At 55.0% G+C, this 24263-nt stretch overlaps 2 protein-coding genes across 7 annotated transcripts in view; both read left to right on the forward strand.

The window, feature by feature from the left end:
- The window catches only part of RNF213 (ring finger protein 213), a 47630-nt gene extending 31980 nt beyond the window's left edge, over nucleotides 1-15650 (forward strand). For 3 of the 5 annotated variants that reach the window (XM_071816305.1, XM_065852338.2, XM_065852339.2), the window contains exons 37-67: nucleotides 21-160; nucleotides 593-747; nucleotides 1082-1294; nucleotides 1654-1835; nucleotides 2595-2715; nucleotides 2826-2926; nucleotides 3189-3368; nucleotides 3887-4050; nucleotides 4140-4242; nucleotides 4630-4744; nucleotides 5177-5387; nucleotides 6061-6251; nucleotides 6509-6637; nucleotides 7467-7577; nucleotides 7809-8051; nucleotides 8676-8757; nucleotides 9048-9082; nucleotides 9406-9500; nucleotides 9600-9759; nucleotides 10028-10208; nucleotides 10987-11081; nucleotides 11627-11878; nucleotides 12152-12284; nucleotides 12966-13049; nucleotides 13374-13554; nucleotides 13677-13878; nucleotides 13975-14052; nucleotides 14358-14555; nucleotides 14801-14890; nucleotides 14996-15174; nucleotides 15469-15650. In XM_071816305.1, the coding sequence (XP_071672406.1) occupies nucleotides 21-160; nucleotides 593-747; nucleotides 1082-1294; nucleotides 1654-1835; nucleotides 2595-2715; nucleotides 2826-2926; nucleotides 3189-3368; nucleotides 3887-4050; nucleotides 4140-4242; nucleotides 4630-4744; nucleotides 5177-5387; nucleotides 6061-6251; nucleotides 6509-6637; nucleotides 7467-7577; nucleotides 7809-8051; nucleotides 8676-8757; nucleotides 9048-9082; nucleotides 9406-9500; nucleotides 9600-9759; nucleotides 10028-10208; nucleotides 10987-11081; nucleotides 11627-11878; nucleotides 12152-12284; nucleotides 12966-13049; nucleotides 13374-13554; nucleotides 13677-13878; nucleotides 13975-14052; nucleotides 14358-14555; nucleotides 14801-14890; nucleotides 14996-15174; nucleotides 15469-15622 (4558 nt within the window). In that variant the 3' untranslated portion in view covers nucleotides 15623-15650. Of the gene's footprint in view, nucleotides 1-20; nucleotides 161-592; nucleotides 748-1081; nucleotides 1295-1653; nucleotides 1836-2594; nucleotides 2716-2825; nucleotides 2927-3188; nucleotides 3369-3886; nucleotides 4051-4139; nucleotides 4243-4629; nucleotides 4745-5176; nucleotides 5388-6060; nucleotides 6252-6508; nucleotides 6638-7466; nucleotides 7578-7808; nucleotides 8052-8675; nucleotides 8758-9047; nucleotides 9083-9405; nucleotides 9501-9599; nucleotides 9760-10027; nucleotides 10209-10986; nucleotides 11082-11626; nucleotides 11879-12151; nucleotides 12285-12965; nucleotides 13050-13373; nucleotides 13555-13676; nucleotides 13879-13974; nucleotides 14053-14288; nucleotides 14556-14800; nucleotides 14891-14995; nucleotides 15175-15468 lie in introns of those variants that run through there. The other 2 variants (XM_071816306.1, XM_071816307.1) reach the window with 2 other exon arrangements.
- A 538-nt stretch (nucleotides 15651-16188) lies between these two features.
- Nucleotides 16189-24263, forward strand: ENDOV (endonuclease V). Of its 2 annotated transcripts, none has more exons than XM_065852437.2 (9): nucleotides 16189-16245; nucleotides 16561-16732; nucleotides 17613-17747; nucleotides 18134-18173; nucleotides 18276-18388; nucleotides 18498-18566; nucleotides 18814-18942; nucleotides 23274-23350; nucleotides 24019-24263. In XM_065852437.2, the coding sequence occupies exons 1-9, from the start codon at nucleotides 16202-16204 to the stop codon at nucleotides 24047-24049; spliced, it is 810 nt and encodes a 269-aa protein (XP_065708509.1). In that variant the 5' UTR covers nucleotides 16189-16201; the 3' UTR covers nucleotides 24050-24263. The 2 variants fall into 2 exon arrangements, with proteins under 2 accessions (XP_065708509.1, XP_065708510.1); XM_065852438.2 differs by having other exon boundaries at nucleotides 24022-24263.

Consider the following 24263-nt stretch of genomic DNA (forward strand, 5'->3'; position numbering starts at 1 on the left):
ACGACCTTTTGATTTCCTAGCTCTCAGCCAGAGATCATTCTGGTGCAGAACAACATGACGGTGTCTGCTGATGCTGGGAATGAGATGCCCTTCAGCTGGAGGATAAAGGAGTACTTGGATGAGCTGTGGCTGGAAGCTCAATACATCCAGAACACGGAAGGTGAGAGCGTGGCCTGGGCTGGTGACAGCATCTCCATCCATCTGCCCTGTGAACTCTGCTCTGCCGCTACCAAACCTCCACCTTTCTGCAACCCCGGAGTCACCGCGATCCCCTCTGTGCTCACGTGAGCCAGCAGAGCTTTGTGCCGCTGGCTTTTCTTTGTGCTTCTCGCTATTTGTCTTTCACGTATTCTGCACCCTTGTATTCAAAATGCTGTGGAAATCCCAAGAGTTAAGGACAAAGTGAGTTTCTGTAAATACAACTCTGGGGCTTGGGCTGAGAAGACCTGGCCTCAAATCCCTTGTTAATGCTTTGCATGAGGGGAGTGTTGCACGCATCAGTGGTTAATGAGGTGTCGGTCTCTTTGGGACAGAAGCTGTGTCGAACCCGGCCTCCCCGATGTTCAGCTTTCTCTGCATTCTCATTTTGCAGACCAAGCGGAGAAGTTTGTGGATATCTTCCAGAAAACCGCACTGGGGAAATTTATCTCTGCTCTGACTGAGGAAGACAAGGAGATGCTCTTCCAGCGCTATATCACAGACTTCATTGTCCTGAGCATCGGGGTGCGCTCGGTGGAGGAGCTGCAGGTCAGTGAGCTGGGAGCCCCCTGGGTGCCGCGGAGAGCCCGGCGGCCGGGACCGTGCCCTGCGTCAGCCCGGCCGTTTCAGCCCGGCTCCTGCTCCGACACAGACGAGCAGCGAGGCCGCTACAGAGCAGATGCGTTTGACAATGGCTGCTGAAATTGCTGAGACCTTACCCAGAAAAGACCTTTCACAGGAGCTCCTGTGAAAACTGACACATCATTTAAGGCTGTCTTGTAAAGTACCAGTTCTCTCCTTACAGAGAATTTTACCAGGATTTCCAGTTCAAGATTAATTCCAAAAGCTCTTTTTTAACTTTAGCTTTTTTCTGAACTTGCAGTGTCTGCAGCTTGCATTCTTATCCTGCATCGAGGAATGGAAGGCAACGTCTCCCAGAAGAGAGGAGACGGTCCCGTCCTTGCCGTGGGTCCACCTGGGATACAATCAGTTCAAGAGCCGCCTGCAGAACTTCTCCAGGATCATGGCTGTGCACCCGGGGGTGGTCGCGTACCTCCTGAAGCAGCAGCCCTGCGGGATGCGGCCGTCAGAGATGGTAGAGTGGCCCCCGGGCGCTGGGCGACCCTCAGCGCTGAGTTACCCGCAGCTCAGTCACCTGGTGATGCAGCCACAGTGAAGCGGGAGGCAGGAGCTCTGTCAGGATGCTCGCTGTTAGGAGCAGTCTGCTGTGTCATCACTGTTGCTAGCAGGATTTAAAATAGTTTGCCCTGCTTTTGTATCAGTTAATAGGATATGCTAATGATCTGAGCCATGAGCATGAGAATTCCAGAACTTAAGATGCTCAAGTTGTTCAGTTGAATGCGTTAAAGCAAACCAGATCGAGAGGCCAGGCTGCACAGGTAATTCTGAGATGCCACGGTTGTGTTTAAACTCCCACCCTGTGTGTGTATCCAGGTTCTAGACGTGTTTGCTGCGACGGCGTGTGCTGAGGAGCTGCAGGATCAGGTGCAGACGGCGCACCCAGAGCTCTGGCTGCGGAAAGTGAAGAATCTTCGTATGCCCATTGAATTCCTTTGTAAAGAGAAGGACGTACAGAGAAGCGGGAGTCAGTGCCACCAGGCGCTAAAGCAGCTCGAGTACGTAGCACAGATGTCTCTGTGGTCCTGGTCTTTGCCTCGCTGTTGGTAAGAACATCAGTGCACACTGGAAACTGCTCTGGTGCTGCTTTATTCAGACGAAGGCTTTGCGAACCTTTCCAGGTTCCTGCTGGGCTCCGTCACACACCAAGCACCAAGAACCAGACGTGTTTTCTCATCTCATATAGATTGTCCCTCCAAACTTGGCAGTATCATCCAGCGCATTCCAGCTGGGTTCAGGGGCTGCTTAAACCTCTCCTGAAGTTCCTGTTAACCAGCAATGTCTCCCCACTTCACCCCATATAAGACCAGGAGAGATGGGGAGCTTCTCTGCATCTCAGATGGAGTCTTGTGTCTTGGAAGACGAGCCCAGAGAGCTGTCCCAGTTTCTCAGAGACCTTGTTTAACTGAAAAGAAGAAAGTGTGGTTAACTGTGGTTATTATATTTTTAAATCACTTCATTGCTGTAGGAGTTGGGGTGCGCGAAGGCCTGCGCAGGGCTCTCGGTTCCGCTGCAGCGCTGTCTGCAGGACCAGCGCCCCTGCCGGAAACGCCCTGTGCTGCTTTGTGTCTTGTCCTTGGCAAGAAGCCAGGGCTGAAAAGCAGAGGGCAAAGGAAGGAGGTGCGCGAGAGGGGCGCAAGTGCTGTAGTGGTGAACATGAAAAGCAGCGAGACCGTTGGACTGACCCGCTCCTGCGTTTCTGTTCGTGCTCTCAGCTCCTAGCTGTAGTGTTTGAAATGGCGCTTTCCCTCCCACAGAGCCTGCTGGAACCGGGTTTTCGCCATGTCTCTCTTTGTAGAACACGTGTTATTAGGCATCGACACTCTGATACCAGAACTTGAGAATTTAGTGAAAAAATACACTTTACTTCTTGCCGAGGTAAGCAAAGGTGGGATTTCACCTCTTCCCTGCTTGCTCCTGCTGATCGTGTGAATTTTAGTCTCGGGTATTGGAGCCGAGTCAGGCAGCCTTGTCCCTTTCCTCTGCAGTGTTTTCAGCACGATTCGGACATGAAGACCCATCCGACTTTTGTTGCAGTGATCAAAGTGCTGTGCCGGTGCAAGGATGAAGTCAGCAGCCGGCTCTACAGGTACTGACGCCGAGACGAGCCCCAGGGGCCGGCTGGATGCTGCCCGTGTGGCCAGCGTATCTCTGGGCATAAGGGTCCTGTGCACAGTGTAATGAAAACCAGACAAAGAGCAGTACCTTCCATTTTGTTTCCATACGACAAGCAGTTAGCCAGCAGGTCTTATGCTATCTCCTCTTGGTCTAGTTGCAGAGAAACATCTCAGTAAAGGCTTTTGGTGAGACAATGTGGAGCCGTTGTGTTCAGTGCTGTTTCTGCATCACAGGTACGGCCTGCAGCCGTGTCCGATCTGCCTGGGGGAGCCGAGGGATCCCGTCTGCCTGCCCTGCTGCCACGCGTTCTGTCACAAGTGCATCAGGATGTGGCTGGTGCCCGCGCAGATGCACTGTCCGTACTGCAGGGTGGCCATGGAGGACGCTCCTCTGGAGGTCTCCGTGGAGCTCAGGTATCCCACCCTGACCAAGGGGACGCGTCGCAGTGGGGCTGGATGTATGAGGAGGTTCTTATCTGCGACTCTGTTGTCGACACGAGCAGAATGGGTGGAGGGAACTCTGCTCTGTGCTTTCTGGACCTGGAACAGGTCCTGTCCGTTTTTGCTTTGCTTCAAAAGAAGGGAAGACGTTGCCTTGGCCCCATGTAGCTGTGGTTACAAAACCCTGTGAAGCTAAAGCACTGTCAGGGCTGAGGGGGACAAGAGACCTCCTGGTCCATTGGGTTATTTTCTGAAAGCTTAGCGAAAATCTCACTAAAAGTGACTGGCACCATATTGCCATTTGTGATCTCGGTTGTTAATGTGATACAGCCTGTGCAGACACCACCGCTGAAGTGTGGCACAAATGCCTTTTGGAAAGCTGGAAAAGTCTCTCACCTTGGTGACTTTTGCCTGTGCTTGCTTTGCTTCATCCATTATTTAAGTGCTTCTGTGTTCGAACATTGTCTTAATGCTTTTTACCCTTCCCCTAGAGATGCCTTAGCAAGAAACGCCCTGTTCCGGCAGAGGTGCAATAAGTTCTTCATAGATGTGGTCACTACCATGTGCTTCAAGGACAACGAACCCCCCGAGGCAGAGGTGACCCAGGAGCTCCTGAACCTGCTGTTTGTTCACAGGAACCTCCTGAAGGGTTCGGGTGAGCTCCCTCGCCCCGATGCTCAGGTCACGGAGCTGACTCTCTTGCTTTCTCTCACTGCCAAACCTGTCTGTTTCTCATCTCCACAGATCACCCTGCTATCTACACTAAGTTTCTGTCCCCATTTAACGATGAAGTGGATGAAACTCCCGTCATCCGCTCAGTGATGCTGAAGCTCCTCTTGAAGTACAGGTGAGCACAGATGGATGTTACGCTGGGGGCCGCTCAGCTTTGGTTTTCACGACATTATCAAACCAACCTGATTGTTCTTGCTTCTGTGCCACTCAATGTATTTGAATTAGTACGGGTGAAATTCATCCCGTTCCTTTGCATTAGTTGTGCAGCTTGGCTGGCTTGCACGTGGCTTGTGCTGCAGGACGTGCCCAGGCCGTGCCCAGGTTTACCTGGCTGTTATTGACCTAGAGCTGTGCTGAACGTGGTTGTTTTCCCATCTTCCAAATGGACCCAGTGTGACCCCCACCCGTCCCAGGGACATAACCAGCAGTTTGATCATGGTTTAGAACATAAGTAGCCGTCAGTATTGCAGCTGTGGTAAGGGGGTGTTTCTGTCTCCTGTAGCTTCAACGAAGTGAAAAATGATGTGCAACGCTACCTGTCCCGGGTGGAGCACAACGAGATTCTAGAGCAAAATGACAAAAAAGAGCTCTACTTGCTTTTCGTCAACTGCTTGGAGGTAAGATCTGGGCAATGAAACTGTTGCGGGAATCAAAAGTCAAGAATAGGAATTCTTCAGCAATTTTAGGCAAGTTTCATGTGCACATAGCTCGCTGCCCAAAAGGAAGCTTAGATCAGATCCCCCCCAGGGCCGCCAGCCCTGCTCGTGTGTCTGCAGCGCGGGCAGGGGGGCGCCGTGGGCAGGTGTCTCGGTGTTCGGTGTGCGCTGGTTTTCATTAAAATGGTGACTTTGTAGATAAGATCAAAATTTGTGTTCTTTTAAGGGGAAGGACAGGTAGAGCTTGGCCTCTTGGGGCACACAAGCCAGCGTTCCCATCGCTCTCTTGCTCAGCCGTATGCTTGGGAACCATGGCGGGGAGCTGGGGTGCTTGGACACGTCAAGTACCAGGGCACAGGACATGGGATTTAAGTGGCTCTGCCCCTTCTTTAGGACTCCATCTGTGAAAAGTCTGAGGGCAGCCTTGGCTCTGAGCATTTGAACCGTGAGCCCAGGGACAGGGGCTTTCCAGAGAACTATCTCCCCAAGAACACCCGAGAGACTCCTCGGGAGTCATCCGTTGAGTATCTGCAGGCGGTGGCCAGGGTTCGCCTGTACCTCAGTAAGGCTGCGGAGCTGCTCTTTGACTTGCACGAGGGCACAGGTGAGTCTCAGTGTTCTGCTGTCGAGTGGAAATTCTGTGCACAGGGCAAAGTCGCCGTGGGAGGTGGCTGGGCGGCCAGTGCTGCTCTGCTGTGCTGGAGGTTGTTCTGATGTGTGGCCAAGAGCAAGTGCGTTGGCTTTTCCTCTTCTCTTTCATCAGAAGTGTCAGCCGTCACTCGTCCTCTCGCCCGCGTATTAAAGTGCTCTGTAACTACAGCAGTGAGCCCTGGGGGCAGTGACATCGCAGTTGTGCCTTTGGGAGGAGATTTACTTTGTCCTCCAGATAACAACAGGGAAATTATATTTAGAACCAACTAAACTGAACGTGAATGAATAAATGAATAAAGCGTAAATGATGCTTCAGATACATGACTGCTGTAAGACTTAGTGTTTTATACCAATGTGAGCTCTGCACAGCTAGAAGGGGTGGAGAAATACTTCAAAAAAAAAGTAAGAAGTTTTGAGCTGATTTGCTCACCCGATAAAGAGGAACAGTGTGTGGAGAGTCTCAAGTACTTACGCAGTCCATGCAGCATCGAAGTGCAGTAGCATAACTGATTCCAAGGGACTTGAGTGCCCAGCCCTCGCACTGAGGCTGTTGCGCTGGTGAGATGCACCCAGAGATGCCTGAAACCTGGCTGGGGCAACAATACATGAGCGTTTGTCCCCTCCAGAGCAAGACCAGGTGGAGGAGAAGCAGCGTTACCTGGCGAACGTGAGAGCGTTCTGCAGCCTCTCCAGGAACGACTGGCATCGAGTTTACCTGGTCCGGAGGATCGCCAGTCAGCATGGGATGGAATTTGCTCAGAAACTCGTCACCAACACCCAATTCAACTGGGTGTTCCCAGCAGAAATTCTGCAGCAGGTAAAGGAGAGCGGTCCCCTCGGAGGTGGCTCTGCTCCCCTCTTCACCCTGTGCTGCTTTGGGGGTTTGTCCTGTTGTGTGGCTCTGGGGGGCTCACTGCGCTGGGGCTGAGGGTGGCGGAGGAGCCGCCCGGCCGGGCCTGCCCGCTGCCTCGTCACAAAGGCTGAAATGCCGCGGTTCTCGGGGGCAGAGGAGGTTCTGCCCTGTCCGAAGGCTGCTGGGTGTGCGGTGCTCACCGTGGGCTTTTCCCTTTGCAGGTACAGAGCAGCCAGTCTAATCACATCGATCGTTACCTGGCGTGCGGCGACAATTACCGAGCGCTGCGTGACGCTGTGGGCCAAGCCATGATCGAGTGCGAGACTGAGGCCCTCCTCGAGGCAGAGAAGGTAGGGCCCGTTCTCCTCGCCGTAGCCCCGTTGTGGGTTCTGGACGGTCAGCGTTCAAGCTTGGTGTTCCTGTTGACAGTGTCTGTTCTGGGGGAGCCGCCTGGGCTGCCTTGGCGTGGAAGTTGCTGTGGCTCATCCCAGCACACACACCTGTGCTTTGCTTTCTCAGCTGTGTTCTAGCATGTGTAACTCTGAGGTTATCTCTGGTTGCCTCATCTTGCTGCTCTCCCCTTGTGCTACATCGCAGCGGTTTGTCTTACACGGAGCAGTGCAGGCACCTTGCAGCCATCTGGCTGGAGAGCAGCCCGGTGCTCCAAGGGGCTTTACAGCCCTCCCTGCCTGCCCAAATCTGCCTGGCCTTGTCTTGCCACACAAAAATCAAACGGGTGCTTTCTGCGTAACTTCAATCTTCTTCCAATTTGTATTTTGTGTATGAAAATCTTCAGGAAGAAGTCTGCAAACAACGCACCTTCAAATGTCTCAGTGCTATCTGTTATGCTTTGGTTGGGATTGTTTTTCCCACTTGGCTGTTGCTTTGATTGGAAGGAAGGCATATGTGGGTTGCTGCCTAGTGACAGCGCAGTTCTGACTGGGTGTTAGAAGAACAAAACACTTGAGAGGTTCCTGGTGTAAACCCCTCAATCAGTGTGAGTGCTCTCAGTTACTCATTTATGGCTCAACCAGCCATTTCTGTGCTATCCCCTGTCATTTGTGGGGAGAGCTTTACCACAGACCTGCTAAAGCCTGCATATCCAGCAGGAGCTGGAGCCTTGTCACAGCCCAGCTGTGACAGCGGCAGCCTCTCGTGCTCAGGGCGGTTGTGTTGCAGGCGCCCGGCAGCTCCCCGGCCGCGCGGTCTGTCCATCTGCTCCTGGCTGTTTTCAGAGAGGTCACCGCCCTCTACGGAGCTCCTGACTCAAACCTTCGTCCCAAACAGCAGGTAAGAGGCTTCGCTTTGGAAGCTTGTGGCAAACACGCTTCATTGATAAGGATGAATGACATTTAAATCATGGGTGGAAGAGCCTTTTGTTCTTTAGCCCCAAATACAGTTATGTACTGATCAAAGCAGATTCAAAGCGGGGCAACGCAGCATGGGAAGCGGCTGATAGTCCCCTTCAGCTTGGTGGGCAATATCACGCTGGGTTCATTTCTTTTATACGTGTGCTTTCAGCAAACAGAAGCTATGATGAAGTTCATCCAGAACTCTGAAGTCCTGAATTCTCCAGACCTGCAGACCTTTGCAGCCTCCCTTGTGCTGAACGCGCTGCCGCGTCTGACGGTGGCTCCCGGCAGCTGCGGCCGGGACGCGGCGCTGGTGGAAATGGCCGTTCACACCGCGGCCGTCCTGCTGTGCGGGCACAGCCCCGTCCTGCGGCCCCTGAGGAACCTGGCGTTCCAGCCGCGCTCCATGCAGGTGACGGGTCCCTCGCCTGGCAGTCCCGCGTGTTGCCGGCTCTCTCATCTCTCTGCTGGATCCTCTGTACTCTAACCTGTCTCAATATCAAACGCACCAGCTTATTGTTGTAGCTGTGAATTGCTGATGCGTGGTTATTTCAGTGTTGTTGGGATTAATTAGCACAATGACAAGCTCTGGGCTGGTGCCTTTTCAAGGTACCTCTGCATCCCGAGCAGTATCGGGCAAACATGTTTGTGGGTGTTTGAGTGAGCCCGGGAGCAGCTGGCCGGTCCTGGCTGGGGACCCGTGCGCTCGGGGACAGCGGCTCCTGGGGCCGGGCTGGGGCAGGGGGACCCGCTGCTCTGCTCCCGCTGTCCATGGCGCGGGGACACAACAGGGGACGTCAGGCCACCCAGAGCAGTCCCGTTCACCCTGTCGAGGGAGTGCACGCGCAAGGCTTAACAATATTAACTGTTAAGGGTAGATTTTCAAAGGCAGAACTTGAAAACGTGCATGTCTGTCATCTGCATGACTTCTGCTGTCAAATGTCTCTTGTTCTCCATCATGAATAAGGAAACAGTGAGCAACTGCTACAGGAAATAACTGATTTATATACTCTTTTTCACCTTTTTGTCTCCTTAGCACTCTTTTCTGCCTACGATGCCAGAAGATATAACGGCTCAGGCGAGGGCCTGGCAAGGACTGGCCGCCCTGCGCTGGTACGGTGAGCGCTCCTGACCGGCTGCGAGAGGAACGGGAGGACACCCTTGGGTTTTGAATGAAACGGTTCCTTTGGGTTTCTATTCCTTGTTCCTCAAGGGGAGAAGATGAACAATTCCATGTCTTCCTCTGTGGGTCCGTGGTTCCTTTGGGCTTTGGGACTGTCAGTGCGTTGGATTAGATCTTGAAGCGTATTTCCTGCTCTAAGATGATGGTCCCTGTGAAAGCAAATAACGGGGGCTTTATAAATGCCTGTCTTGTAATTCTGTCCGGTTTGTTTCTCTTTCTTTGTAGTATGTCCGAATGGGCACCCCTGCACCGTGGGAGAGGTAAGAGTTTCAGATTAGTGGGTTTGTAAGCAGGTGATGTTTTCAACAATAAAACATTTCGGTTTATTTACTGATATTCATGTTCTGTTGCACAGCAGTTCATTTTCTAAATTCTCTATATTACTAATCATTTTACCACTGTAGTGTAAAATTCAGAACAGCTCTACCACAGTGTATACTGTAAACCTAGGAAACAAGAGGCAGAGGTGGTTCTCCCAGTATACAGCAGTTTCCGAATTAACCATTACAGTTTGAGTTGTTGTTCCCTTCTCTTTCTCTGCTGGAGCGGCTCTCACCCTGGTGTCCCCCTTTGCATTTGCCAGTGTGGCCGTCCCGTGGAGACGAGCCGCTGCCTGGACTGCGGCGCCGATGTCGGGGGGATGCACCACAGAGCGCTGCCCGGCTTTCGGGAGTTCTGGTATGCTTTGATTCATTAACCTTTTCAGCGCGAAACAATCTAGTACTTCCCTGTCAAGCTTTCAGGGCAAATAAATACTATATATATGCTTTCCAACAGCAATAATGTAGACAGGACCCAAACTGGCCACATACTTGGAGATGTGCGACAGAGAAGAGCAATGGGAGTGTCTGACCGGGCCATGTCCCCAGTTGTCTTCATGCTGATACGCTGGCTCACACATCTGGCAATGCTGCTGGGAGCCACAAAACACCCTCAGGTATCTTCCAGTAATGGTTCAGGTGGCCACAAGGAGCGTAGTGAGAGCTTTGTGGGGTGCTGCTCCTCTTCATCGCGCTGCCAGGTAACCAGGGCAGCCTCTCGAGAGGCGAGACCCAAACGTGAGTGGTTCTGGTTCCCGGATGCGCCTGCATGTCCACACGTACCTGCGTTTAGTTGTTCACGTGGTCAAATTCCATAGGCTCTGCCTTTGTTGGATGGGGCGTTACTGGCTCTGCTCTGCTCATTCTTCTATTTTGCTTCTCTAGTCATTGCAAAATATCATCAAGCCAGCGGTGAGCGACGCGGTGAGTTTCCTGCAGCAGCATATTCAGGAGGACTTGGCACAGCTGACTAAGATTTTGGGGAAGAGCGTGGATGAGGCCATCAACATCCTTCACCTTGTCCTCGGCAGCCTCCTCAGGGACCCCCAGCAGCACCCGGGCCAGTGTAAGGAAGCCACCCGCCGTCCCATCTGCATTTGGGGCAGCAGCTCTTCAGCGGCTTTGCTAATAGACGTCTCCAACGGGCGGTGGATGTGCTGATGGGATCCACAAGTTTGAGGCTTGTTTCTTGCTGTAGGGAGTGAAGAAGTTTTGGCTGTTTACTTCTCTTTTGGTCAAGTATGTGGGGTTTGCAAGGTTTGGTGCATAATTCTGAGAAGGAATCATTGAATAAATAACGTCAGGACGCATTGGCAGAGCTTTCAGCTCACAAGCAGGGTAGTGCAGCTGCTCCTGCTGTCTGTCACCTACATGCTGCCCTCTAAATGAAACCATTTGGTACAAGAGGGATGGCCAAGTGTGGTTCATGGTAGAATCTGGAGTTCGAGTTGACGTGAGTCACTGTGTCACGGCGGGTTTGTGTGTAATAGCCATGTTTTAGCACAAATCGGTATTCCAGCTCTGCTCTTTGGTCTGTCGTTGGTTGTGGTCTGACCTTGGAGAGCTTGTGTGACCGTTCTGGGGTTCTGGATGCCTTGTGCGAACGCGCACGTCATTCGAGTGAATGACTGCACTGAAGCTTCTGAAAACCCGCGATCGCCATGTGCTGATTTGGATGGGATTCCACAGTAAGATCCTCATTTAGATTCTAGGACCTCTGTAATTACTCTCGGCTCATCATGCTGACTCGCGGGGATGCCCCATCTGGAGGCTTAGAGAATCTGTCCTTTCATTTAACTGAAATATTGCAGGTGTAAGAGACTAAATAAATATTCCTGTTGCAGGGCCAGTTGGGTTTGACGAAGTGCTCTCCACCAAGGAGATGAGGAACAAATGGGAAGAAATTGTTGCAAACACGATTATTGTTCCTGAATTGGAGGTGAGCAGTTTGCTGCATAAAACTTCAGTAGTCGGGCAGTTGAAGGTTCGTGTATTTGGAAACCTGGCCGGCTGTAGTGTCCGTGCTGCACGTCACCCAGCTGTTCCAAAGCCACGTCACGTTCATTTGTACGGGTCAGAGAACTTGGTTCTACCGGTGCAAATGAGAATCTGAGAGCAGAGCGGTGCTGTGGCGGTTCGTACAGCCGGACAAGCAGGAATGTCTCAGCCCGGTTGGCAGTACTTGTCCAAGCGAGCACCGCTTGCCCCACATGAATCCTGTCTGCCTTTTCCACCCACGTGCATCGAGAATGGAAGACCTGCAAGCTGGATGGGCTGGAGAACGAAGAACAACTTGATGGTGTAAACAGCTGTCTTGCTGTGGCTGTTTAACAGCTCTTTCCTAGGAGTTCCTTTTCTGCTTTGACATATTTCTGTGGCAATTGGTCATCGAGCTGTCAGGGAAACGCACTTTAGTGGAGGTTCAACAGGGCAAGACACCACCAATTCTGAGATATGTATATATGTATATTTTTTTTAATGCAGGGTTTGGATAAAAAACTTCTGAAGTTAAATAGACAAATACAAGAGGATGAGAGGATTTCCTCCAATCCAGTAGTGAAGATAGTGTATGGTGACCCCGTGACGTTCCTGTCCCAGCTGCCCAGGGACAGTCACGTACATCATTCCAAGATGTGGAGCTGCCGAAAGAGGATTTCGGTGGAGAACCTGGCCCACGTGGTCCAGCAGAAGAACGCCAGGGACGCCGTCCCGCTGCTTTGGAGGTTTCTGCAGAAGGTGGGTGAGGGGCTGCGGTGTCCGGGTCAGCTCAGGAATCTGCCCAGAGGGGCCTCTGCAGTGGGGGCTCCAAGCCCTGCTCGCCGGGGTCACCAGGGACCAATCCGCTCTGCAGTTACACAGCGTCTTTATTCTCATAACCTTCTATAACCTTGAGAACTGCATGTGTAAAATATGTTTTGCTTTTAAACATTTCAAAAGCAGCTCCATAAAAGCATTCGAAGCTGGTTTGTCCGAGGATGCCGTCCCTCACGGGCGCCCTTTCCCCCTCAGGAAACGGAGCTGAGGCTGGTGAAGTTCCTACCGGAGATTCTGGCTCTGCAGAGGGACTTGGTGAGGCGGTTCCAGAACACCACTGATGTCAAGCCCTGCTCCATCAGAGCCTTCCTCAGCGAGCCCCTCTCGGGTGAGAAGGCTGTGCCCAAAGCGTAACTGGTGAAACAAAAAGTGCCGCATAGTCCGGTTGAAAATGAAAGCGACAACTTCTCTAGAGCTCGCAGTCTTAAACCCGCGCTTTCCTATTAGCTCCCATCCAAATGAACTGGAGACCTTAACTCTAAAACCATCTGATGACTTTTCCAAAGAGAATTAAACATGGGAAGGTTGTTCACAAGGGGTGGGGGCTGTTCAGGGACAGGCGGGAGGTCCCTGAACGCAGCACTGGCTGTGCTGAATTTAAGCTCTGCCCTGGAGCCGGGGCTGCCTGGAAGGTGAAAGGGCTGTCCTTCCACTCACGGGCAGCACACAGGCCTTTCGTGGCAGCTCCTCCTGTTGTACTTAAGCACAGTTACATAGGTTTTTAAGTAGTTACAAAAAATACTTAAAGGTTGTGCAGAATCAGACCAAGGATCCATCCAGCCTTGTAGCCTGGGCCTATAGCAGACAATAATGGAAGAATTCAAACAAACAGAGCAAATGACTCAATTTGATAACATCAGAAAATGGTTTAATGTCTATTTAGTGTCTCTTGATCTGCTTGAGCAGTTGCCCAGAGTTCAGTGGTGTGCCTCGGAAATCCTTATATTACAGAGATTCATGGTGTTGCCATGAGAGGTGTTTCAATACTCATCTTTCTGTTATTTGTCAGATGTGATGAGGGACCTGCTCCAGAGGAGGGTGAGTGTGTTCCTGTCCGTGTGGAACAAGCTGAGGAGCTCGCTGGACACCCACGGTGAGCGTCCGTGCCGGCCCCGCTCCGAGCGCGGGCGCGAGGCCCTGCCAGCTTGGGCAGCCGCGCTGCTGTGCCGCTGCTGCAGCTCCCGCCTGCGCTGCTCAGGCGTGTCCTCAAAACCGACCTTGGCCATTAAAGATTTAAGATGATCTAGGTGCAAATGGAAGAGTTCTTGTTCCCCTCTTGCAGCGTTCTCACCTGAACAGAAAGCGCTGCTTTCTTTGGGTTACGTACTTTCTCCTGACCTGGGGCAGCTCAGGAGACTTTGCTCCTTGCGGCTGCCCCTCGGCCACCTCAAGCAGTCTTCTCTGCCTTCTGTTCCAGGGGAAATCAAGCTTCCTAAAGGCTACTGTGATGCCGACCTGACCCTGGACAGCCAGCTCGAGGTCCTGCTGCCACGGCGCCGCGGGCTGGGTCTCTGCTCCACAGCCCTGGCCAGTTACCTCATCAGTCTGCACAACGACTTCATCCACTCGGTGAACAAACACAGCAAGGAAGATGACCAGTACGGTGCTATTCTGGATAGGCATTTTTGGGGGAGCTCTGTATCACCTGCTACCACACGATCAGCTTTCCCTGCTTCACAAGGGCTGCTCGCTCCAGCTGGAGACTCTTTTCCTTCTGCAGGTACTTGATCAGTCCGTCAGAAGTGGCCGACCTGCACTTGATCAGCTATGAGCCTGAGAGAGACCTGGTCCCTCTGATCCTGTCCAACTGCCAGTACAGCATGGAGAAGGGAGGGGAGACGCTGCAGGACTTTGATCTGGAGAAGATCCAGCAGCAAATTGTCAGCAAGTTCCTGCAGGGGAAACCGCTCATCACGCTGACGGTAGGACGGGGCAGCTGCTGGGCTGTGCCGGCGTCGCGCATCGCGGGGCACGCGGTGTTACCAGAGCCTTACAGCCGGGGGCTTCTCTCCCGACAGGGCATACCCACCCTCGTGTACAGGCATGATCGGAATTATGAGCAGCTGTTTAACGACGTCAGGAACAAGATGGATCAGGTGGGTTTCTGCACTGGAGGAAACGGGGCAAGCGTGTGACCCCTGCCATGCCAAGAGGTGTGAGGTTGGTCCTCTGTCGCTTGCCTCGTACGTCTGCAGGCTGGTCCGCTCATCTCTGGGCATGCCCTGAGCCTGGGCGGGCTGGCCTTGTCGGTCAGCATTCACGAAGGCGAGGAATTCGGCCAAGCTTTTTCCGTTTCCTAAATCTGGGCCTCTGCTATCTCCCATGGCTTCAGCAGCTGCAGCAGCAGTAAGGAATGGCGCTCAACTAATATTAGGAATTGCTTGGACTTCCTGGTTTTCAGAGTGCTCTCCCCACTTCCGTGATGAACATGATCAGTGGGGAACTGCAGTCCTACAGCGACGTGTGCGACGCTCTGTCCGTCACCGAGATCACCCTGGGATTCCTGGCCATGGCTGGCGAGAATGCCGAAATGCTTCTCACAGACTACATTGAAAACGTTCTGCAGATGGGCGATCAGACAAACCCTCACGTGCTGCGGGTGAGTGCTGAGAGCACAGCTCTTATTCTGCAGGATAAAACCTGCGCTGGTTTGTACTAAATCCGGCCAGTCTGGTGTCCTCCTTGTGAACCAAAGAAATGGATTATTGAAGGGAAAATGGGGAGGACGGGGAGAGGCCTTGGGCTTCTACACCGGCGTTGAAAGGGCTCAATGACCTCCCCGCGGAACTCTGTGTGGACAGGTTCCTAAATACATCCCTCGCTCCCTATGTGTGTTTCCTCCAGGCCCTCAGACGGTGCCACCTGAAGCACAACATCGCCCTCTGGCAACTTCTGTCCACCCGCAAATCTGAGCAGCTTCTGTGCCTCAGGAGGGTAAGGAACCGAGAACTCATTGCCTGCTCGGCTGTTCCCTCTTCTCGAAATGAAGTTGCTCAAATGCGTGTGCTCGGTTGTTTTCCCCCCTCGCTGCATTTTCAGGATCCTTTTGCAGACGTCAGTGCCGACTACAAAGCTGAGCTCAGTCCAGAGATCGCCAGGCTCCTCGACACCTTCCTCGTGCACTCAAGGCTGGAGCCCTTCCTGCAGGAGCTCCATGAGATGATCGTCCTGAAGCTGCGGCGTGTCCGAGCTGTGGAGGAGTTCAAACCCACGTGGAGGTAACAGTTCCGCACCCAAACCACCCCCAGCTGTTGTGAACTCGAGCTTCCCCCCCTCCTGAAAATCCACGAGCACTAAACATGAGCACACTCAGCTTTCCACGTGTGCAGCAGCCTCCTGGCTCTGGGTTCCTCACCCTCTCTGTAAATCTGGCTCTTCCATCCTCCTCCTCACCAAATACACATATTGAAGCTGGAGCTAATGGTGCACTGCACACCACACACAGTACCAGGTGCCGTTTGTAGTTTGCTGCACACCACCTATTGATCCCACCCTTGCTCTTTGTTTTGCAGCCTGAAGGAAACGCTCATTCCCGCCCTGGATGCGAAAGACTCTGACTTAGCGCCGGAGCTGCAGGAGCTGTTCCCGGAGGAGATTCGTCTCTCCCACGCCGCTGCCACCTGGAAAGCGGCCGCTCTCTTCAAACGGGAGCGCAGGGAGACGTAGGCCTGCTCTAGTGCCAGTGTCCCTCCTCTTCCTCTTCCTTCTGCCAGTGACGTCTTGAAAGCTCAGGGTTTATTTTTGAGTGTGGTGGTGGCGGTTTGGGTGGTTTTTTTGTTTTTTTACTACATTTATAAGTTATGATGCAAACACGAGGTGCTCTCATGTATCACAAAGATGGTGGAGAAACAGGGGCAGCTGTAAGGTGGCTGCTGAAGGCATCATAGAAACAAAAAACCACGGAACCTCCCCCTGCCAGCCCCTGAAAATGAAGGATTTTTATAAAAAAGCATCATTCCTGGGGGCAGGGAAGGGTCGGGTCGTGGGTTTTTCCCAGCCCCCTTTCTCTTGACAGTCACTGTCCCTTGATGCTCCGGTACCGCTGCAGAACCGGGACCAAGCCGGATCAACCTCCCACCCCCTTCAACCCGCTCCCCGGGCCGGCCCCGTTCCGCAATAAAGCTCGTTCTGCCGCCCGTTCCGCCGCTCCCGCCCGTTCCGCCGCTCCCGCCCCGCGCCGGAACGGCCGCGTCGCCGCGCGCTCCCGGGGGGGCCCCGCGCCCGCACGCGCTTCCGCCGCGCGCCATGGCGGAAGCGCCGCCGGACGCCACGCGCCGCCGCTGGGCACGGTAACGGGCGGGTGCGCGTGCGCGGGGCCGTGGCCATGGCAACCGCGCGCGAAACGGGGGGGGGTGGGCGCCATGGCAACCGCGCGCGGCGGCGGGGCCGGGCCCGGCGGGGCTCCCCCCGCGCTCTCCCGGTACCGGGCCGGCCGGGCCCGGGGCCCCGCCACCCCCGGCCCTCGGGAGGTCGAGCACGGCGGGAGGGGAGTCGCGTCCCCTGGGCGGGGGTTCCCGTTCCCCGGGCGGGGGGTCCCGGGGCACGGCCCGGCCCGGCGGCGGTTGGGTCGGTGCCGGGGCGCCGCTGAGCCCGCGCTGCCGCAGGGAGCAGGCCCGGCTGCGGGCCGCCGTGCTGGCCCGGGACACCGAGCCGTGGCAGGAGGAGCCGAGCCTGGCGGGGCTGCGGAGAGTGGGAGGCGTGGACTTGTCCTACCCCAAGGGAGACGAGACCCGCGCCTGCGCCTCCCTGGTCGTGCTCAGCTTCCCGGAGCTGCAGGTACGGGCGGGGACGGGAGCGGGGGCGGGAGCGGGGGCGGGGGGCGCGGAGGAGGCGGTCGCCTTGCCGATAGAACAGGCCCGGGCAGGACCTCTCAGCAAAACGCTCGGCAAAATTCTGTTAACAGTTTTGCAAGACCGGGTGTTGTGCCTAAGGGTCGGCACGCGGAGTAGGGCAAAAAGCCCCCGCTTATATCCCCCCGGATCCCGGCCGCAAATTCCCTCCCTGTCCCCAGTGGCCGGTACTGCGGGGTTTACAGACCACCCGACCCTGCCTCAGTTTACCCGTCTCGTTCATCTAATTCTAGCGTCCCCTTCCCCTTATCGCCTTGTTCAAAATGTGCATTCCTGGCTCTGTGGTTGCCCTTCCCCCTGCCTTCACTTTTTAAACTTTTAAACACAGTAATCAGTACACATTCCAGGATTAGTTTGAAGAGCTTTTGTTTCACATTAAGGAGAAACTAAGTTTGATACTGGCTGTTGGGATTTTTGTGAACTGGGTTTCCAGTGGTGCCCTGGTTCCTGACTCACCCTGCGCTGATGGTTCTTGTCTTGTTCTTTCGGGCTGTACCCGCAGACAGAGCCCCTTTGGTAACGCCTGAGCGGGGGAACTCTGCAGCCCCCGCTGTGCGTTTGGACGGCCGCCCTCGCTCAGGGACTTCGCTCTGCGGGGAATGGCAGGCGGTGTCCAGCCTCCCGTTATCCGCCCCTGCTCTCAGTGACACGACGACGCAGCCCAACGGCCTTGGCTCTGTGGAAGAGATCCAGAAGCAGAGTGTTTTATAAAAGATGAGACGAGGGGACATAAACCAGAGGAGATGCCTCTGAAACATGAACCGAGCAGCTGAATCTGGAGGTCGCTGTGTGTCCCGCTCTGGCAGGTGCTGTACGAGGATTGCCGGATGGTGGCCGTGAGCACCCCGTACGTGGCTGGATTCTTGGCGTTCCGAGAGGTGCCTGTGCTGGTGGAAGCCGTCCGGCGGCTGCAGCAGGAGGAGCCCGCGCTGCAGCCCCAGGTGGGCTGCCTGTGTGTCCCAGTTGGGATGCGCTGCTGAAGGGCGTTCCGGGCTGGCTCCCCCGGGGGTGGAAGGGGCAGCGCCAGGGTTGCGCTGGAGCATCGTTGCCCTTCCCCGGGGACTGGGGTGCTGAGGCAGGACGGCCAGGCCGGCCCTGGCAGCGGGAGCCCCGTTGTGCAGTGTGGGTCAGAGCGCCGCCAGCCGAGCTCCTGCTGCGGGACACTGCTCTTTAGAGCTGTGCGTACACAGCGCTGCAGGAAGACGCCTGTAGACAGAAGGAAAAGGGCTGAGACAGACTTCTCCCCCACTTCACAGGGCCAGTGTCGTTATTTCCTTATTGGAGTGGCTTTCAGTGCACAGAAAATAACATTTCTTGTCTTTTTCAGGTGCTTCTTGTAGATGGGAATGGCCTGCTCCATCCCAGAGGTAGGACGTCACTGGAGCACCCTGCTCTCCAGGGTCCCCCCGCTGCCACGTGAAATTCCCGTTCTCCGGTGTCCCGCAGTGACAGTGACTTGTTGTTGGCAGGATTTGGTGTGGCCTGTCACCTCGGAGTCCTGACGGGTCTGCCGTGCATCGGCGTGGCCAAGAACCTGCTGCAGGTGGATGGCTTGGTCAAGGATGAGCTGCACAGAGAGCAGGTGAGGCCAGCCTGTGAATTTATTCCTGTCCTTTAATATCCCAAGAGAAATGAGGCAGCAGTACACAAGTACTTTGTAACTAACTGCCCTTGTGTGTGTTCATCCCTAGATTCGTTCCCTGCGGAGGGAGGGAGACACGTTCCCGCTGACAGGCTCGTCGGGGAGGGTCCTGGGCATGGTAAGTTTGGGAGTTTTCGGTTCTCTTGGCCATCAAGCCTTCCAGCTTTGTGTAGTGGGATGCGGGAGGATGTTGGCTCTGCAGTGGGACTGGCTCAGTGATGCTGGTTCAGGAAGACAGGAAGGCTGAGAGTTACCCAATACAGAGCCACTGTCCCAGCTTCTGAAGGCAACCGGCTAGCTTATAATTCACCTAGCTTATAATACACCTCTTAAGTATTTAATCTTTCTTGTTTCTGAATGCCCAGGTCCTGCGCAGCTCCAAGAACAGCTCTAGGCCGCTTTATATCTCCGTGGGTCACAAGGTGTGCCTGGAGACAGCCGTGCGCGTGGTCAGGTCCTGCTGCCGGTACCGCATCCCGGAGCCCATCCGGCAGGTACGACAGCAGAGGAGCCGGGGGAGGCCGGCGGGGCAGGCTGCGGGTGCCAAACCTAGGGCGATGTTTCACATGTGGTTTGTGGCTCATCTGCACCTGGCAGTTGTGCAGCCGACACCCTTCCTGCCGCCTGTTCTTGTCAGCCTGTTGCGGTGTGTTTACACGGTAGTTACCTGGTTCTGCCTTCTTCTGTGCTTGTTCTTGTGCCGCAGTGCCAGGGAGCACACACAGCCCGTACTGCAGACCCGGCCTGGCCGATTCCCCGGCTCCTCCCCGCAGTCAGCGCCTGTGATGCCGATGTTGCCCCACAGGAGCTGGCAGCGCAGTTTTGCTGGGCGCTGGGGGCCTGGCCCCCGCTGCGGTGCTGCTCCCCTGGGCTCTCTGCACTCCGCAAGGCGCTGCGGGCTCGGCGCCGCAGCCAGTAGGTGACAGCACCGGATCACCCTCAGTGAGCACCAGCTGCCACCAAAGGCTCAGCTTTAGCCTGATTAAATCACAGCAGGGCTTGAGGAAGGGATCTGGAGGGGGGTAAGGCATAAAGCCTCTGGGACTCGTAGCGTGGCAAGTGGGTGACCCTGCTGCTGGTGGCTCAGGTGGGGCGGTTGGCCCTCTCGGATGTCCCTCTTTGTGCCGCTGCCCTGGAACACGCCGTTCGCGGTGCTGCATCGCCGTCCCTGGGGGTGTCTGGCCACCTTTGCTCCGCAGCTCCTCGGAGCAGCCGGAGGTGCTGCTGCTGGGGCTGCTCCACAGTCTCTGCGCACAGGAGCAGCTCCTCGGTGCTGCAGCGTTTGCTGAAAACAGAGTCTTGAGTCTGTGGTTGTAAACCAGACAAAAATCTAACACCTTAGAGCAAAACAAACCTTGAAGCGTCCAGAGCAGAGCTGGCGTTTCTGATCTCAAAGCACTACCTGCCAGACGGGAGTAGGCTGATAGATATTCTTAGGTAATCTCTTCAGCCAGGGACGGATGCCTCCGCAGAGCTCTGAGCTCTGCAGCTTGGCGCGTTCAGGGGAAAGCAGGAAAGCAATCCCTCTGGAAACAAAAAGGTGTCTTGGAGCTTTTCATCACCCTCATTTCATTTCCAACTATCTCCAGTATTTTTCTGTGTTCTGAGACTCTGCCAGTTCTCTATCTACCACCTTTATTTAAAGCTACAGAGTGAATTGTTGTCACTTTTCTTACAGAGATGTAAAATCCAAAGGGGAGGGTGTTTACTGTAGGGGTGGAGGGCTGGCAGGAGATAAGGACGCTTCAGCCTTTCCTTGGGACTCCTCCCTGCCACAGTCCCTCTGCGTGGTGACTGTCACAGGTCTGGAAGCCTCAGCTCTTGAGCACCTAAAGCTGGAGTTAGGAAGTAGGAGGCCGTGGAGAACCCTGCCACGAGTAACTGACTTGGCCTTTTTCTGTGGGGTGCGAGCAGAACAAGCTTGCAGACCCGACAGGCGATGTGCTTGTGGCTTTCCCCGTGTGGGAAGGACCGCTGGGTCGATGGCTGTGGGTTGGAGCTCGGGCAGCCTGGGAGCAGGACCCTGGGAGCAGCTGCTGTCCCTGCTCCGGGCTGTTGGTGGCTGGCGGAAGGCAGCGCTGTGCGCTGCAGCGCCTCGTCCTGTCCCAGCGGCACGGCTGGCCGGGCTCCACGGGGCATGTGGTGCTGGGCACGCAGCAGTGCCCGGGCAGCACTCAGCAACGCCGTGGTTTGTGTGACCACGCTGCTGAAGGAACTGTGGCTGTGACACAGGCGAGAGAAATGATCTTTTGGGGAAAGCAGGAGGAGTTCTTTACTGCCTACAATCAGTGTTTACATCTCACTCAGTCCTTATTCCACGTGTAAATGCAAGGTCGATCTGGGAGAATTTTGCTTGTGCCCAGCCAGTTAGTGAGACGTTGAGGTTCTTTGCAGAGAGGTGGCCATTTGGAGGTAGGCAGGAGCTGTCAGCCCAGAACGATAAGCGAAGCGTTGCAGGTGAGTGGCGCTGGAGCGGCCCCAGGCCCTCCCGAGAGCAGCTGCCCTTGCCCACCTCTGGCACAGCTCAGAACCGCTCTGCTCAGAGCCAGGATCCCCATCCACAGCAGCCTTTCACACGCTCTGGCCGACAAGGACCGTGCTGGAGTGGGTTCCTCTGCTCCGGCGCCGTGGTTCCCGCTGGCTGCACGGCAGCTCCAGCAGCACCGTGCGCCGCTGTCCCTGCTGCCTCGGGACAGCCTGCTGCTGCTCCAGCCCGGCGGGAGGACGAATAGGCCTGTGCAGGGCTGTGAATTTCTGCAGGTGAAATATTAAACGCTTGCTCTTAGAACAGAGCTGAGCCACCGTCCCTCTCCTCCGCGGGAGCGGCTCCCGCTGCTCCTGAAGCTGCAACTCCCTCCAGGTGAACATCCCTGTGTGCACAGGGCTCGCCACCGCCCCTCGGAAAACAGGCAAAGCAACAATTCCAGACCCTAATGCCAGCACTAGTCCCCTCTGAAAATAGAAACAATCTGTGCGGATTATTACAGGACAGTTATCCATCTTATTGATTAGCCTCTCGGTTAATACGCAGGGTTAAGCTGTATCTCAGCACTGTGTTAGGAGTGAGGACCGGCCAGTAACTTGCCACCTAATCAAACGTTAGCTTGTGTTAGCAGCAGAACCTGGTTAGGGTTTTTCTTCCCTAGAAAAATAGTTTGTAGATGTAACTCTTGCTACCTTGGTCTCCCAGTAGGGACTCTATTGAACAACCTCCTTCCCTTGTTATAAAATACATCACGTAATCTCTTATCCTGAAGAGTGATCAAAGTTATTTGTCAGTTCAGTTATGAAACTGTCCAATTATAGAGAGAAGGGAAAAAAATCTCCCAAACAAACCACCCTTATGTAACTATTTTTCATTGTGGAGCTTGCAGAATTACTCAGCGGCTGTGGAGCCGCGGTTGCAGCGGCAGAGCCTCCAGCGCGGGGTCTGGGTGGTGGGAGCGTCTGGAGGGGCGGGAGAGACTGCAGAAGTAGAGCAGCGCTGAGCAGCAAACGCCTCAAGGACAGTCACCGGGGATGCGTTAACCCACTTTATCAGCACCAGCATCATACGCGGGGAGGTTTTCCAGCTGAGAAGGTCACATACTGCTTTGTGAGTGGAGAGAGACGCTGCCTTTGAGGTGGGGCACAGCAGCTGTTCTAAATGTCACGGCATAGCAGTGTTGTTGAGAAGGGAAGCTTCTAAAAGGGAAAAAAACTTGGAGAAAATGTAAAGATCAAGTGCCAGATCTCAAAGTTGTCCAAGAGCCCAGGACCTGCTTGCTTGTGATAGCATCTGAGAGTCTTCTGCCCTGGAAAGCTGAACCATAACACTTCTGGGGTTCAAGAACATCCAGTAAGGGTCCAGCAACACTTCGGTAGCTCTCGGGGTGTCCGTCGGTGTTGTCCCTGCCCCTGTCCTGCGTTGCTGATAAGAGGCAGTGATCTGGTTTTGCTGGTGAGCTCTGGACGGCTCATGTCACCGAGCGAGGGTCAGCGGGGAAAGGACGGGACGCTCACACGAGGATGGGTTTGATGAGCTGTGTGATGGCTCCAAGCCTGGGAGAGGAGATGCAGCAGATGCGCGATGCTCCTCCATCTGTGCTGCATCACAGCTGCTGGAGCAGCGGAAGGAAGGCGATGGGTACAGGATGGGCAGTGCCAGCTCCTCTTCTCATCCCACGTCCTCCTGGGAGCTCGGCTGCTGGATCCCCACGTTCCCCGCTCTTCACAGCTCTCTCCGCAGCCTTGTCCCCCTCAGTTTACGGTTCCCCGTGGAGGGCAGAGCCCCATTTCTCAGCTGATTAGTGACCAGAAAAGTGAATCCTTTGGGAACATCACAGCTGTAAAGACCAGGGTGATCCTGTGGGCTGCAGTGCCCGTGGGACTCCCTGTGCGCGTGGGCCCGGGACGCGCTGCGGTCACCCGGCGCACACTGGAGGTTGTTGCCGTGCAGTCCGGGGGTCAACGAAGCGCTCCAGTAGTTCCCACCTTCCGAGGGATGTGTGAGCCGCTGCGTGATGCTGAATTGCCTCGCAGTGCTGCAGAGATCTGCCTTCACATCCGTGTGGTTATGGAGCTCCAATGATGTTCTGGGGGGGCAGGGGACATAGTGCTTTGTGCACCAGTGCAGGCTGAGGATTCTGACAGCTCTGAGCAAAAGGGATGACGAAAATGCCAAGAAAAGGAAGAGTGGGAAAGTCCTGGGCTGAAGGACGCTCATTAATTTGGGGCATGTTAAGCTGTGAGTGTTCTGCTGAAGCACAGGAGCTCCTCAGCACAAAGGGCAGGCGCCAACTAGGCTGATCAATCCATTTTCACTCCTTTTCCTCTGTAATTCCAGGCTGATATTAGATCGAGGGAGTATATTCGGAAGCAGCTGTGCTCACCGCTGGAGGCCGCGTCTTCTGGGCCACAGAGGTAGGTGTGTGGGCAGCCCCAGCAGCTCCTCTCCAGAGGGGATCTGCTCATGTAATGATCTTCAGTAATGGCATTAAGGGGACAGGCGGGGTAACAAGGTGAGCTCAAGTGACACCAGGACATATGCTGCCTCCAGAAAGGGTGATTTCTGGTGGTTGTAGCCACGCTCCCTCACACGTTTCCCCCGCGGAGCGCTGTCCTGGGCTGGGGAAGGTCGCTGGGGATTTGGTCCGTTTCCGGCACCTGCGCTAAGCAGAGCACCAACGCCCACAGGTGTGACACGGGGCCACCAGAAGTACCCGCAGGGAGCCGGTGGCTGCTCCGGAGCGCACGGGGAGGGCCAGGCTCCTGCTCTTACATAACGGCCAGCGAGCTGCCCCGTGCTTCGAGCAGGGAAGGGGCTGTGTGCGCCCGGGCCAGCCTGGTGTCCCCTCTTTGTGCTGCGTGCCCGTCTCTGGCAGCTCTGACACCTCCTGCCGAGGCGGGTGCTGGAGCTCACACAAACCGCCTGGTTTGGGGGGCTGTGCAACGGAAAAACCGCACTCATTCCGGTCACAGCGTGGATCTCAAAGTGCACGCCTGTGCCCCTTGTTCACCAAACAACAGTTATATTGGCTTCTTGCTTTCTACTTTTCACATCCGTGACCCTCCGTGGTTTTTGTTCCCAGCAGCGCCAGGGAGGCGGAACCGGGTGATTAGCGCGACCAGGAGCAGCTGCGGGTTCCCCTTGGGCGGTGCCGGGAGCCGTGCCCAGGACAGCGCCGGGGGCTGCGGGGCAGGCGGAGCAGCTGCTCCTCCGGGATAACGTTCCGTGTACCGTTGCTCAGGGTTGATTTTTAAGCCTTGTAAAAATATTTGTAAAAATATTTTTTGTTGTAAAAATATTACAAGTAAACTTGTAATTTTGTAAGAA

This window comes from Patagioenas fasciata, chromosome 18 (genome assembly GCF_037038585.1).
Source record: "Patagioenas fasciata isolate bPatFas1 chromosome 18, bPatFas1.hap1, whole genome shotgun sequence".
Lineage (NCBI taxonomy): Eukaryota > Metazoa > Chordata > Aves > Columbiformes > Columbidae > Patagioenas > Patagioenas fasciata.